The sequence below is a fragment of the Ochotona princeps genome, chromosome 20 (assembly GCF_030435755.1).
Source record: "Ochotona princeps isolate mOchPri1 chromosome 20, mOchPri1.hap1, whole genome shotgun sequence".
In the NCBI taxonomy this organism is placed as follows: domain Eukaryota; kingdom Metazoa; phylum Chordata; class Mammalia; order Lagomorpha; family Ochotonidae; genus Ochotona; species Ochotona princeps.
The window spans coordinates 31,920,040-31,934,945 of record NC_080851.1 but is presented as its reverse complement, the minus strand read 5'-3'; the positions used below and the strand labels follow the sequence as shown (position 1 = coordinate 31,934,945).

At 40.6% G+C, this 14,906-nt stretch overlaps 1 protein-coding gene across 2 annotated transcripts in view; it reads left to right on the top strand.

The window, feature by feature from the left end:
• Nucleotides 1-13,853, top strand: part of ITGB8 (integrin subunit beta 8) — an 82,708-nt gene extending 68,855 nt beyond the window's left edge. The window contains exons 9-14 of one of the 2 annotated variants that reach the window (XM_004582456.3): nt 1,605-1,739; nt 4,448-4,853; nt 8,078-8,303; nt 9,139-9,245; nt 13,123-13,286; nt 13,380-13,853. In XM_004582456.3, the coding sequence (XP_004582513.2) occupies nt 1,605-1,739; nt 4,448-4,853; nt 8,078-8,303; nt 9,139-9,245; nt 13,123-13,286; nt 13,380-13,502 (1,161 nt within the window). In that variant the 3' untranslated portion in view covers nt 13,503-13,853. Of the gene's footprint in view, nt 1-1,604; nt 1,746-4,447; nt 4,854-8,077; nt 8,304-9,138; nt 9,246-13,122; nt 13,287-13,379 lie in introns of both variants that reach the window. The other variant, XM_058678097.1, reaches the window with a different exon arrangement.
• Nucleotides 13,854-14,906: the final 1,053 nt, after the last annotated feature.

Sequence of the window (14,906 nt, the reverse complement as noted above, 5' to 3'; positions counted from 1 at the left end):
CCCGGATAGATATGGGATGTCTTAGCCCATGATAATTTTGACTCGCCTTGAAGAGTAGACAAATAGTAATCAATCTAATGAAAACAGATAAATCTAACTGATATCCTTATGGTGGGTGCTGCAATTGCTTTGACTTCTGTATTTTCAAGGTTGTGTTTTTATAGCAAAGCAGATACAATTCACAATTCATTGATGAATTATGCACTAGAGAAAAAAATGAACTTGGCTTTTGGCACTCAAAAATATTAGAAGAAAAGCTAAGATTGTGTCTAGAACTTAGTTAATTTTTGTTCTCCAAAGCTGGGTACAATATGAGCAATTTGTCTTTACACACATGGCTTATAAAACATTGATATAACTAGTTTAGGAATGTAGGAAAGTAGAATTTTAAGGGACGAGCTGGAAATACTTCTTGCCTTCATATGACATCAGAAGTTTTACTGATTTGCAAAGTCATTCAATTAAGGGTTTTAATGTATGAGCTCTCTGGGATATACAAAATACAGCTGACACAGTCTTATATAAATCAAATAACATTGAAAAACTTGCCAGCAGTGTCTTGTTCTAAACATACAGTACCAGAATTCCAATGTCAGCCATGAATCAGTAAGCACACATCTCTCAATTATACAGTTACTCGAGAATTAGAAACCACTGTAATAGTTTTATTCACACCTGCTGTTATTATCTCTTTATTGGTATATGCCTCAGGTTTTCCCTCCTGTCATTTATAAGCTAAAAGATTCAAGCATGGGACAGACTCTTAGTTTGAGCATGACAAGATACTCAATGATCTGAAATATGTATTTAAGGTAGCTATCCTCTGGAATTCAGATTGTTACGGGGAAAGGTGCTTATTTATGACCCTGATATGGAATACACATTAAATAGATGCTGATTGAATAAGAGTATACATGATTGAATCCATGAATAAATGATTTTCTGCTCAGTAAGAGGTCCCATATTGCTATTAAGAATTAGCACAAACTTGACTGACACAAAGAGGCCCCCAGCACTTGGCACAAAACCAGGGCCATTCTTGCAGAACCTGAAGGGACAGCTGTCAGGTGTTTCTTCTCCCTGCAGTATAAAAATGGTCTCTCTTTAACAGGTACCTCCTAGTGATACGTCACTAACACATTTCTGCTTTTGGTAACAGTCTGAAGTGTGAAAGCTGAACTTTAGCAGCTGATTATGCCAGAGGCTCAGTCCACCATTTCAAGATGTCAAAGTTGCCCGTTTTTGATGAGAGAGATGTTCTAGAGTTTTTCTTGGAAACATACATAAATATTATTGGATTGAAAATGATTACCTTTGCAACACAAGCTGAGTGAGAAATTCCTTTGAAGTGATTGAAACGTGGTCATGGAAAATACGTGGGAAAATGGAGGCCTTTCAGTGCAGATCATCTAACCCTTCAGTATTTCACATGTCCTTAGGTTACTCGAGGGACACACAGTTTTTATCAATCCTCTTAAGATAAGACACAGACCCTTGGGTTCTGCTAACAATTCAATCTAGCATGATTTAATGAGCTCGACTCTGCTTCATTGCTTATGTCTGAAATGATCCTAAGGTGTAATTAAAAACCACTATCTCCACAGAAACTCATTTCAGAAGTGAAAGTGCAGGTGGAAAACAGGGTACCAGGCATCTACTTTAACATCACAGCCATCTGTCCAGATGGGGCCAGAAGGCCAGGCATGGAAGGATGCAGCAACGTGACAAGCAATAATGAAGTACGTGTGAGTGTGCTTTCTGACTTAAAGAAACTAAGTTGTTTGACATGCTAACTCATAGAAAAATCCAACCATTATGAAAATCTCCACTTCCACCTATTCCACCAACCTTATTTAGACTCCAGGTATCTTTCATTGTCTCTTTACAAAGTTCCTGATTGTTTAAACTCAATTGACTATTCCAACTCTCAAGTTATAGCAAGCAAATGTTTTCCTTTCTCCTGTAATAACAATGAGTAACTTCTAAAGTTGTCATCACCAGCATAGCTTGCAAAATCAAGTCTCTTTAAACAAGTTGTCTCTGAACTAATGGTGACCCGAATGTCATTTTGATTTCAATTCTACAGATTAAAAATACTAAGGCACAGAAGTGAGTAGGAGTGATGGAGGAATTGATGAGGCTAGGAATTCAAAATCTTTCACTTCCTGGTGGCTCTCCTATGCTCAGTATAAAACTTGCAGTTTAAGGCATTTGTTAAGACTCTCACAAAACAGGAGAAATGGAATCACTTATGTATAAAGGATGAGATGTAAAGAAGAAAGGTCCAGATTGATCCCATTAGGGACGGGGAGCAAGGATATGGTCTCGGAGGATGGCTGGGGTGTAGAGTGGAACACACCGTCTTTGAAAGACAAAGTGATTTTCACGGAAGCATTCATTTCCTGGGACGTCAGTTGCCTCATTTTAACTTCCGTATACATGTATTTAATTCTTACTTGAAAGAGAGAAAGGGTGAAAGACAGAGGGATGGGGAAGCAAGGGAGAGGAGGAAGGAGAGAGAGAGAGGCAAGTAAGGAGGAGGAAAGACAGAAGGAAAGGCAGGGAGAAAAGTAGGGGAGCAGGAAGAGAGACAGAGAGAGGTTACTCCCATTCAGTGGATAATGCCCCAAATGCCAGCTTTCCCATATGATGTGGAGGGCAGGGATCCAAGCCTAGCAACATCTGCTGCCCCTGAGAGTGCACCTAAACAGGAAGCTGAACTTAGAGCAAGGATGCAAACCCAAACCCAGGCCCTCTGCTTGGGATGCAGGTGCCTCTAGTGGAGACTTGCCTTGTATTTCAATAAGTGGCTGAGACTAGAGAATTTCTGATCCATGTTCCTTCCATCTCTATGGTGTTACAATATTGTTAATTACTTGAATGCTATGCTATTGGGGGGAAAAACTTATTGAATAAGAGAGAAGGCCCTATATCCTAAGATTAAGACAAGGAAAAAAAAAAAAGAATTTTCCTTTCTCATTAATTAGAATATATTTTTCCATAATGGAAATTTTAGAATCTGCAGTAGTACTTACGTTTTTCCTCTGAGTTGTGTATTTTAAATTAATTATTGCAAGTTTCTAATTCTGTGGTTTCCTCTACAATTACCCTCTGGATTTTGTTCAAAAGACATCATATAGCAGTTTATAAAGTACGCATATGATTCTCATTAGAGAGAGAAATCTCACTAGCAAAATGTCATACTTAAACAGGTTCTTATGAGTACTTCTTTCTTTCAAAAATCTCAAATTTAGGAAAATCATTTTCCTGATTTATTACTTTTTCCCCCCTTTTCTTTGCCTGCATTGTTTATTTTCCTCAGCTTTCAACCAAGTGACATGAACAGTTCACCTCTCAGGAATACTAATTTGCTCTCCCTCCTAATTGTATCAAACCGAAGTTTTGTTCTACTGTGAATAATGACAGTGACCACATTATCCTGCACATCTGTTAATCCTTAACTATCTCCGACGTCATTTCAAGCACAAACCCACAGCATTGCTCTTGATAGTATGAGACTGATTCCAATTCCTTATGTGTACATAAACTTAAGTTTAAATTTTATATATGTTTAATTACATATGTAGCAATTTAATGGACTTAGGTTTAACTTAAAAATATATAGCCAAATGTGATAAATTACTTGATGATGACAAGTTGGGTCACTATAAATAGATACATCAAGTCAACTGTGCTGCATACACACACACACACACACACACACACACACAGAGAGAGAAATAGAGCAAATGGAAACATTGGATACACAAAGGGCACTACTGTTTCAGAAGGGAAATCAGAGCTGGCCAGTCCAGCTCCTTAGCTCGGGAATAACTCCTCCTACTGGACACAGGTTTAACCCTGCACTGGATTTAAAGGTTAAGAATGTGACGTAGACACATCTTTTGTCCTTGAGTAAATCAGAGAAAACTTTTTTTTCCTGCACTGAAACCCTATACAAACCAACACTTGATTCTGACACTTTGCTTGGGCCCTTTAGCAAACAGGAACTAAAGAATCATCTCATCTCAGGATTTCACAGTCAGAGAGCAGAGCCTTTGCTTGTGTTTAGTCGGTCTGTCTCTAGTGGCAGGTCCTAAAGAGCCTGGCATTTTCAGGACTGAATTGAGCAAGTGTCCTATTGTTTCCCAGGTCAGCTAAGGACGGAATCATTAAAGGTGAGCAGAGGCTTTAGATAGGCTTCGTCTGTTTATTGGCACAGTATTAGCAATGAATAATCACTGCTAATTTAACCTTAATTCTATTAGTTAGAAAACAAATGACATGGGAAAAGAAAACTGTGCCTACTTAGGAAAGATATTCATGTTCATTTTGTCAGAAAGACTCATTTCGTTAGGATAATGTTTTATTGATTCAAATATTATGAACAGATATAATATTGATCACCAAAGAATCAAGGTGTACAAATGTATGTCCCCTGATTTAGGTACTTTTGAATGTAACCGTTACCATGGAAAAATGCAGTTTCACTGGAGGGAAGAATTATGCAATCATCAAGCCTATTGGTTTCAACGAAACCAGTAAAATCCACATACATGGGAACTGTGGCTGTCGGTGTGAGGCCAGCAGAGGCCAGGCCGGGAAATGTGCAGAGGAGGTGTTTCTGGATCCTGTGTGTCCCCATTGCGATGAGAGAAGGTGTCCTTTGGAGCAAGGGCAGGCCCCTGCAGAGGGCTGCACATCCCACGAAGGTCAACCTGTGTGTAGTGGCCGAGGAGTCTGCGTTTGTGGAAAGTGTTTATGTCACAAAATGAAGCTCGGAAAGGTGTATGGAAAATACTGCGAAAAGGATGACTTTTCCTGTCCGTATCACCACGGTATTCCATGCGCCGGTGAGTATGAGTGGGCACAGCTCATGTAGGTCAAAATACCCTACAGTCACATCTTCACACGTGCCCACCTTGGGGTCGTTAATTCTCAGTGTTCATTCTCTGTGGACTTCACAAAATCTGATCTATACCCCCACATGTTGATATTTATGTTCCAACTTATTTTATACAGGAAACACTTTTAAAAATAAAGTGGGCTGCCATTTCTGTGTATTCCTGGGTCTTGAAAAGACCAATACCTGCAAGAGAAATGGCTGATGATGGCCAACACACGTTCTGCAAGAATCAGAGTCTCTCCTAAAAAAATGCGACTAACTCTGGTAGATGATCACTCCTTCCAATTCACTCAGAGGATTTTTTTTCCATGTCAGAATAAATGGAAAGTGAGCTATAAAAATACACTTTTCACCCACTGGAAAATTCTTCATGCATAATTGTAGCTGATGTTGTGAGTCTGCAGCAGTTTAGACCTTTCCAGCTTATTCTTGGAACACCACCACCGATAGAATTGCCAAAGAAGAGCATTCTTCAGGAAAATTCTGGTTCACTAAGTAATCTAGAAGATTAGCACTTAAGGCCACACACAGACCAAAATGAAATTGAAATATCAAAATTATTGTGAGCTAATTACATTTACTGCCACCTAGGGGTTAGATGCCAGAAATCTGTACACATCTGAAAATTAAAGTGAAATATTTTTTTTAGTGAATTAAAAATTGTCATCTGACTTCTGGGAAAACTTCCCTGTCACCATGTGCTAAATCTACTTATTATGACAAACACTTTATAAGATTTTCATCTAGCAGCTATTTGTGACATCACTGATGATCAGAAATATTTTGGTGTCATATACATAAGAAAAGTAACCAAGTTGACAAACACATTTCCTATTCTTATCAGCTCAAAAGTTGACTTAAATCATCCAGAAGTGTGATGGCAAATTGCCTCTGCAGTCTAGTGTGTACCCAGACTATTTTAAATCCCAGGCATTTTATTCAGCTGAACTAGCATTGTGAGTAGCATGAATTCTATTTCTAGATGATGTAGGAATGAATCAGCAACTTGTCTACTGCACGCTACAGAGATGAGAACTGTTGTCTCCCATACAGCTTTCAAATACAGTGAGGATCCAAGACTGGCTGCAGGAAAATATCCAAGCTTAAAGTCCTCAGCATCCCAGCTGACTTTGGCCCTGATGAGCCACAAGCAGCGAATATGTGCTTTGAATTGTTTGTCTCGGGGCACACACAGTAGAGCTGACATGCATTTTCTCGACTCATTTCCTCTGGGAATGCAAACACATGTTCACAGGTCAGCTGGCCAGGATTTGGCTCACCACCTGCACCGCGGAGCAGAGACTGGCACGTATTTGTTTGGCCTGCAGCTCATTAATTTGACACTCAGCAAAATTCAGCTAATGCTGCAGTGCACTCTGGAATAGCCCCCACTGTGAGATGCTCAGTGTATGAGGAGGGACAGGGCAAGTGAGGGAAGGAAGGAGTTATGGAGGGTGACAGGCAGAGGGAAGATGGGAAGGATAGAAGGAAGGTGGGTTGAAGGAGTTATGGAGGGCAACAATCAGAAAGAAGACGAGGAGGATAGAAGGAAGATGTTTAAGAAACACTGTATAGCACAGTGGCCTAGTCCTCACCTCACAAGCACCGGGGTCCCATACAGGTTCTGGTTCATGTCCCAGTGGTCCCACTACCCATCCTGCTCCCTGCTTATGGTCTGGGCAAGCAGTCAAGGACAGCCCAAGATCTTGGGACCTTCCACCCATGTGGGAGACCTGAAAGAAGCTCCTGGCTCCTGTCTTTGGATTGGCTCAGCTCCAGCCATTGTGGCCACTTAGGTAGTGAATTAATGGATGGAAGATCTTCCTCTCTGTCTCTCCTCCTCTCTGTATATCTATCTGCCTTTCCACTAAAAATTAAAATAAATCCTTAAAAAGTTTAAAAAAACACTGTATAACACAACAAAATGCAATTCCCTTAAGTTACTAGTTCCCTTTGTCATGTTCAATTGTGGCTACTTTATTCAGTAGCCGCAGTTGAACATGACTAAGTATAGGTACCTAGCATTTCCTCAACCTGCTTGTCTACTAACTATCCTCTTCCCCAGTATTCCACATACATGCCATTTTCCTTTTTTCTTTTCCATTCACCACCTAGTGAAGGCTCCCAGCATGTATTATGGCAGGCTCCATCAACCATCTAAACTAAACACAGTGGAATATTAATCATCCACAAAAAGCATGAAATCTTGTCATTTGCAACAAGTTGGATGAAAATGGAAGCCATCATCAATTTAAGCAAAGGACACCAAGCACCGAAAGACAAGCGTCCCATTTCACTCATACTTGGGGGCAAACAGACAGTGATTTCGTAGAAGGGAGGGAAGTGGGGAGGAGGGCTGTGGGAAGCTTAATTATGGGTGCTAGGTCATTGCTAGATCAGAGTAAGAAAGTCTTTGAGTCTATTGTATAGTATTGTGCAGTGGCTATAGATAAAGCTAATATACTGGATGACTCTCAAAACACACAAGCTGGAAGACAAACCTTTAGTTACTTTCACCATAAGGAAATGTTCCATGTTTGAACAGATATATATATTTGGCCCGAGAGGACAATTCAAATGTATGCATAGGCTGTAGTGCCTTACAAACACATATATTTTTATCTGTGTGTGTGTGTGTTTAAATTATTTTTAATGCACTGATGGTATGAAAGGGTTAGTCTGTTTCCCATTATCTTTAGCTGGGCTTAGAGGCAAGAATCGCTAGTTTGCCTCCCAGTCTTTAAAGCTATGCTGAACTACATAGTAATAGTGAAACTGAGGGACCAGAATATGGAAACCATTATCCAAGCACTCTTATTTTATTGAATTCAAATTAGACAGCATGGAATCAGGCTCTGTGGCTCCTTTATATTTGCCTGTCCTATTTAGTACTGTGCAAGAGCACTCAAGGAATTGGGCCACCAGTGACTCAGGGTCATCCTTCACACATATTAGCACCAGGCTTAAACATGGGGAAACCATCTATAGCAAATGGCTTAGAAAAATGACACCTGGAAGTCCTGGCTTCATAGCTGTCTTTCAAACAGAAAATGATGCTGTGTTGCCTCATTCAAGCTTCGAGGGGTCTCGAAGGACGTCGATGGGAAGCTACGTTTGGAAGCTCATGGCGGAGTGCATGGGTTCTGAGCCCCCGGGGTGTCTGTGTTGCAGGGCATGGCGAGTGTGAAGCGGGCCTATGTCGATGCTTCAGTGGCTGGGAAGGTGACCGCTGCCAGTGCCCGACAGCGTTGGCCCAGCACTGTGTCAATTCCAAGGGCCAAGTGTGCAGTGGAAGAGGCACTTGCGTGTGTGGCAGGTGCGAGTGCAGCGATCCCAGGAGCATCGGCCGCTTCTGTGAGCACTGCCCCACGTGTCCTACAGCCTGCAGTGAGAACTGGTAGGATTAAACTCCATTAAGTCCTCATTGATTGTGTTTTTCTTAGTCTTGTAAGTCTTAGTCTTGCTTTTCTTAGTTTTTCTTAGTCTTAGCCTGGTAGAGTCCCATGATCACACTAAAAAGAATCAAATGCTGAATTTTAGAAATTAGGGAGGCTGAGATTCCAAACCTTTTGTCACAAGTGATTTTGAATGTGTTTTCTATGGCCTTAGGACTTCTAATTGCTTGATTATAAGGGTTTTCCAGCTCATTGTTACCTGGTTGTCATCCAAGATAAATTTTAGGATTTTCTGTGCTTCTGTTTACTGATACTGAAAATCATATTTATCATAATCATTGCTGTAAATCGCTATATACAAATTAAATTCTTCATATATAAACATCACCTTTATGCTAGGCACATAGTAATCACAGAATAAACATTAGCTGTTATTACTCTATTTTACTGGTAAAGGACGACAGTGGTTATGAAGTCCTCAGAAAATGAATAATACGATAAATGAAGGTGACATTATTATGTTGTGTCAATAACTAATTTCCCAATAGCAATTTGAGACCTAATCAAAAAACCAGTGATATTGTACTTCACGTTTTGCTTTATTCAATTTGAAAACATTCACTGTCTCAGAGCAGTAGCTCAAGTCATTGTTGCTGAATTAGGCATGGTCAATTGGTTGAATGATGTGGAAATGCTCACCTAGTGAGTTATTTCTTATGAAGCTGTTAAAACTGGAAATGTCTGATCAGGACTGTGCTATTGTTTTTCCCTCCGAAAATTTGATTGTTTACCATATATTTAATGGATAAATGTTTTCACTTCCCTTTACTCCTCCAGGAATTGTGTGCAATGCCTTCACCCTCACAATCTATCCCAGGCTATACTTGATCAATGCAGGACCTCATGCGCTTCCCCAGAACAGGCTTACCTGGAGCAAGCATCAGGTAAGCCCCTGCTGCAGGATCCTGGCATTAGAGGAGGGTGTTTGATGGACACAGAGATCCAGTCCCCACTCAAGGCACCTGCAGTCTCAGCCCCTTGCATTCCTGCCAATCACAAGAAATACCCAAAAGGAGTTCTGGGTTCCTGGCTTCAGTTTGGGCCAGCATAACACTGTTGCAGGCATTTGAGTAGTAAACCAGTAAATGCTAGTGTCTGTCTGTCTGTCTCTCTCCCTCTCGCTCCCTCTCTCTCTCTCTCTCTCTCCCTTTTTTTAAATCTTTGTTTAAATCAAAGCAGTAAAGAGTATATAGAACTATGTCACTCTCATAAATAAATACATAAATAAATAAATAAGATCTCATAATTAACCATGCTAAAAAAAAAGACCTTCATTATGAAGAATTGTTTTACTTTTTAAACAATTTATCATTCTACAAAAAAGTGTATAATTTGTACATGCAATGTAATGAGGTTTCAATTCAGTTTCTTTCTTTTTTCTTTTTTAATAAAGCAAACATTTATTAAACTATAATAAACAAATTCCATCAAATTACAAAACCTGAGCAAGAAAAACAAACGGCACATGCTTAACTGTAGTTGACATTCAAATAAAATTTGCATTCCCAAAATATTATACAGTAATTAGAAAATACCAGCCAAAGTAATATTAGGATACCTTTACGTGCGATCTCAACAAATTTGAACAGAAGCAAATTTTAACAAAGGTAAATTTTACAGTGAAACATAGCAGTAGATTAAGGATCTTAACATGTTTATTTTACTGCTATTTGACACTATGATACAAAAATAAGAGGATTTACTTGACATTTTTAATAAATATCTCATGGGCTGTTGAGTGCCTTACTAGTGAAAAGATTTAACTGGCTAATCTCATCAATCTCAATTCAGTTTCTTAAGTCTTCCTTAGAAGATGTGCCAGAACAATTGACAAGGTTTCCCTTCTCACCTGCATAGCAGGAGTCCCACGAGGCATTCTTCCATGAAGGGACATCCAAATTCATTGTGAAGAGATATTTCAGGGAGCCAAAAATCGGAGTCTCCCATGTAGATTCATCTTCATACCCGCTGTTTTCCTTCTTGAGGCAAATGTGCATCCAGTTCCTCATAGCTAAGCAACATTCACTGTCACGTTTCACCTGAAGTCAAAACATTCCCAGTAGCAATAATCTGCTTTTGCAAAAAAAGAAAATGCAACTCCAAAATGGCCATTTCTTCCTGGTGCTTTTCATTCTGGTGTAAACATGGTTAAGAGTCATCCAGGAGACACAGTAAAAAGAGTATGGAACTTACAGCCTGCAGACATTTGCTTAGGGTCCTTAGCATTGCTATTTAAGAAATATCAGTCCCCAGGGCCACTGCTTACCATGTCAGCATCCTCCAACAGAAAGCCTGTTCCCAACACCCTGCTTCCCATCCAGCTCCCTACTAATGCTGCCAGAGAGCAGTAGAAGGCAGCCCAGGTAGGGGTGGCCTTACACACACAGGATGGAGTTGTACGTTCCTGGCTTCTATCTAGCCCAGCTGATTACTGTAGACATTTAAGGGAGGGATCAGTAGATAGAAGATCTGTGTGTGTGTGTGTGTGTGTGTGTGTGTGTGTGTGCGTGCGTGCACAAATACATCTCTGTCATTCTGCCTTTACAATAAATAAATAAATATAAATCACTTTTGAAAGAGAACCATCAGCCCTCTTGCAAAGTCTCATCTGTCAAGTGGAAGTGAGATCCACCTCCAAGGGCTGTAAGACATGAAGTGAGTCCATGAACATGAATGTGGGCTCTAAAGATGGCACAGAAAGGAAAGACATACATGAGAGCTGTGCCCACAACGCACGGAGCCAACTTTGCCGAGGTGCACGGCTTTAGATGCATTAGAAGGAAACCTTGAAACTCGTTCTCCATTGAAAACATTCCTACACCCCAGTCTGAAAGAAAAGTCTAGCTTTTGGAGAGATTGCACACCAGAGTAAACTTTCTCCGGGACTTTCTTTCAGTTTTCCATTGCAAACGCACTGATCTTAGCCCATAATGGATTTGGCTCCAAAAAGAATCCATGTGCCGCCAGCTGGGCCTACAATGATCACTGGAAAAAGCCGAGTGCCTTTTCTAATAAATAGGGTCCTCACTATCAACATGTCATTTATCATGTTCAGTAAACATTTCTCTGATGTAAGTGTTGTCACACACACACACACACACACAAATCCCTTAAAGCTTTTTAGGAATAGCCCTGGCCTGACAAAAACTAAGCATGGACCAGAGGTGGCGAGGTGGTGAATATCTGACAACCCCTTCCATAACCACAGTTTTAAAAGTGGACCCGGAAGTATTGCTAACCTATCAGACTTCTCTGAAATGTGCCAGTAGCTAGGGAGATTCCCTCCCCTACACAGCTATTAGGCAAGGAGCAGGAAAGGGCATCTGTGAGGCACCTCTGAGATCTAGCTGCTCAATCACACTTACAGGGCGGGTGTTGTGGCCAAACTCCTGCCAGGCAGGAAGCCAGAGAGTGGACTCCAGCCACGTGCCCACTCTGACCATCTGCTCTGGCTGGTTGAGTGGTCTGAAGCTAGCCAAGGAAAATGACAAAAAGGCATGCATGTGGTGACCCCAAAGGTCACTGTGGAAGACTCGGGAAACTACATTTTTGAGAAAACCCTTGGGGAGTCCCGTAATAGCAGAAGACTTGTATAGGCATTTAGAGTTCCTATTCCAACAGCAGCAATTGGGTCTGCCTTTGAACTCTCTCTCCAAGGTAACTTATCACTGGTCAGAAATAACTTGAAAGCCCTAATCTGTCTTCCCTCTCCCACCAAAGAGGACCCCTTCCCCCTCATCATCAAGAGCTCACGTGGTCATCACTGGGCATTCTGACTCTGATCCACCATAACGAGAGACACGCTGTTTCATGCCTTGGCTGGTATCCCTATCGGACACCCTCTTGCAGACTTCTGACCTTCAAACAAGGTCCCCCATGTCTGGAGAATAAGCAGAGGCACAAATGCCGCTTTAGCCAGGCAGTCATTTTATGCATCTGGGGCAGCTGTTGAGTTCTGTGGAATACTTGCCTATTGTGCAACTGCGTGCCCCTCCGATGAGAGTAATAACCTCTGGCAACAACCAAGGCTGCAGACTTTTCGAGGACGATTAGCCGAGGGCCTGATGCTAGCACAGACCTCTAGCATGTTGCTCCTCTTCATTCTGCTCTTTCCCTCTTCTAACTGGAAATCTTTCGTTCTTTGTGGTGGGGGCGGGTGAAGGAGTGGGATTTCTAGCAGAAAACAGAGTAGGTTTGGTTAACAGACAAGTGAAAAGGAAATTAATAAAATTGAGGAAGCAATTTGAGTATTGTTCTAACTTGGACACTGCCACTTCCTGGAGAAGCTACATGTGTCAAAATAAGGCAAACCTACCCTGCAACTTCAGAGGAAACATTTATTCATTTGCTACAGGAGCACTGAGTGTAGATTCTGCAGCTGTTTACTCTCTTTTCCATTACTGGTGTGTTCAAGGAAATAATAAGAGAAACATACGCTCATGCCTAAAGCTATTAGATAATTATTTAAAAATCCTATTTTTCCACTTAGTGATCAACAGTAAACACTACAGAAAACATCCTTTGGTTAAGGGATCTGCACAATTCCAATTAATACAATTAAAGCATCAAGCTACACAAACAATTAATACTGTTATTGAATCCAGTTACCATGAGCTAGCAGTCATGTCATATCAATCCCCTGTTTTAAAAAAATACAGATTTACCAATATCTCTGCTCCTATTAAGTGAACTATGAAGATAATTTGCTGGGTATCAGATTTGCTCATTCTGGTTTTTAACCCATGTATTTGTTCATTACAGAATGTTTCTCTAGTCCAAGCTACTTGAGGATATTTTTCATCATATCCATAGTCACATTCTTGATTGGGTTGCTTAAAGTCCTGATCATTAGGCAGGTGATACTACAATGGAGTGGTAGTAAAATCAAGTCCTCCTCAGATTACAGAGTGTCAGCAGCAAAAAAGGTGAGTGACTAGAAAACAGATGCTGCTAGCCTACTATTGTCTAGCTATGGTATAGAGGACGTTTACTCACAAGACTGTCTCTTCTTTGTCAAGGATAAGTTGATTCTGCAAAGTGTTTGCACAAGAGCAGTAACCTACCGACGTGAGAAACCTGAAGAAATAAAATTGGATATCAGTAAACTACATGCTCACGAGACGTTCAGGTGCAACTTCTAAAAAAAAAAACATCTAAAAAAGGCTTTGTGGGAAACTGATTTTTCAGTCACTGTCCCTACAAAGGGTCGCAGTAGAAGTCACAGCAGGAGCCTGATTGTTCCAGATCCATTGCTGATTGGACTCCAGGGGAGGCTGAGGAGGAGCGTCGCAGTCTGCGACTCACATAGCTGCTGAACTTTTCAGAGAAAAATGTCTTACTACTGTTGGACACTAGTGTCGTCGTAGCACTTTACTGTAATATATAACTTATTTAGATCAACCTAGAATGTAGATCATGTGAAGAGCACTGGTTACACTTTATAGGTACTGCCATTCCCATGCTTCCCAGAGAGAGAGAGAGAGAGAGGAGGGGGGACAATGCTATCAGAGAACTGCATTGTGTCACTACAAGGGTACAGTCATCTCTGCACTGATTATGCAGGAGAAAAATACATTCTGGTAGTTAACACCAGATCTTATTCGCTAATGTTGCCAAATGTTTCAACCAACTGGCAATGACTGAACAAGAACTGCTAGATGAATAGACAGTGCGTCAGAGGTCAACAGCTAGAACCTTAATCTTAAAAGATATTGCTTTTGGAAACTGTGTAATTCAATGCATGTTTTGTTTATCTTTTCTCCAAGATGGATGCGAATTCTAACAATCTCCTCTTTGCCTTTGTATCTGGTTTTTCTCCCTTACAGGATAAGTTTATATGTTACAAATGACTGGATTAAATAAGTGCTAAGTTACTACTGCCATAGAAAACTAATTATACAATGTCACTTTATTAGAACACAGGTTTTAAAAGCTGAATGCTAAGAAGGGACACTGTCAATATCTAAACCTGAAAAACTAGCAGATCTAGAGCTTGGATTTTTCTTACCTGGTAAACTGGATGAACTGTATAACCACTTCATTTGTCTAACCATTAAGTTAAAATACACAAGATCTTCAGAAGTTCTGCCTCAAGCAATTGAATGAGTTTTCTCACATTTTTGCATGCAAAAAGATGTTAGCAGTTTTCTGGGTTTGTTTGCTTGTTTGTTTTCATTACAAGCTCTATTTACCCTTCAATGCAGTCTGCAAAGACATGCTCTCTCTGGTTCATCCCAACCATACTCGCCAGAATTCATAAAAATACAAAATCAGAGGAGGGTGGTGATATCTTAGAAATAAGGTCACTCGCCCACCAGCTTTCTAGTGAACCAGGGAACTGAGGGTCAGGAAGATGTCTGAAAACACATCCAACTGATTAAATGACAGCATTAGGAAAGAGCTTCTGTCTTCTTATGGCCAGGCCAGTGTTTGTTGCACAATGTCACGCTACCTCTGTAAGATACTCAATTGGCAAGTATTTCTCAACTGAAGTCTTAGCTATGTAAGAGAAAATTTCCAGGCAACACTGAAGTGAGTAATTCACA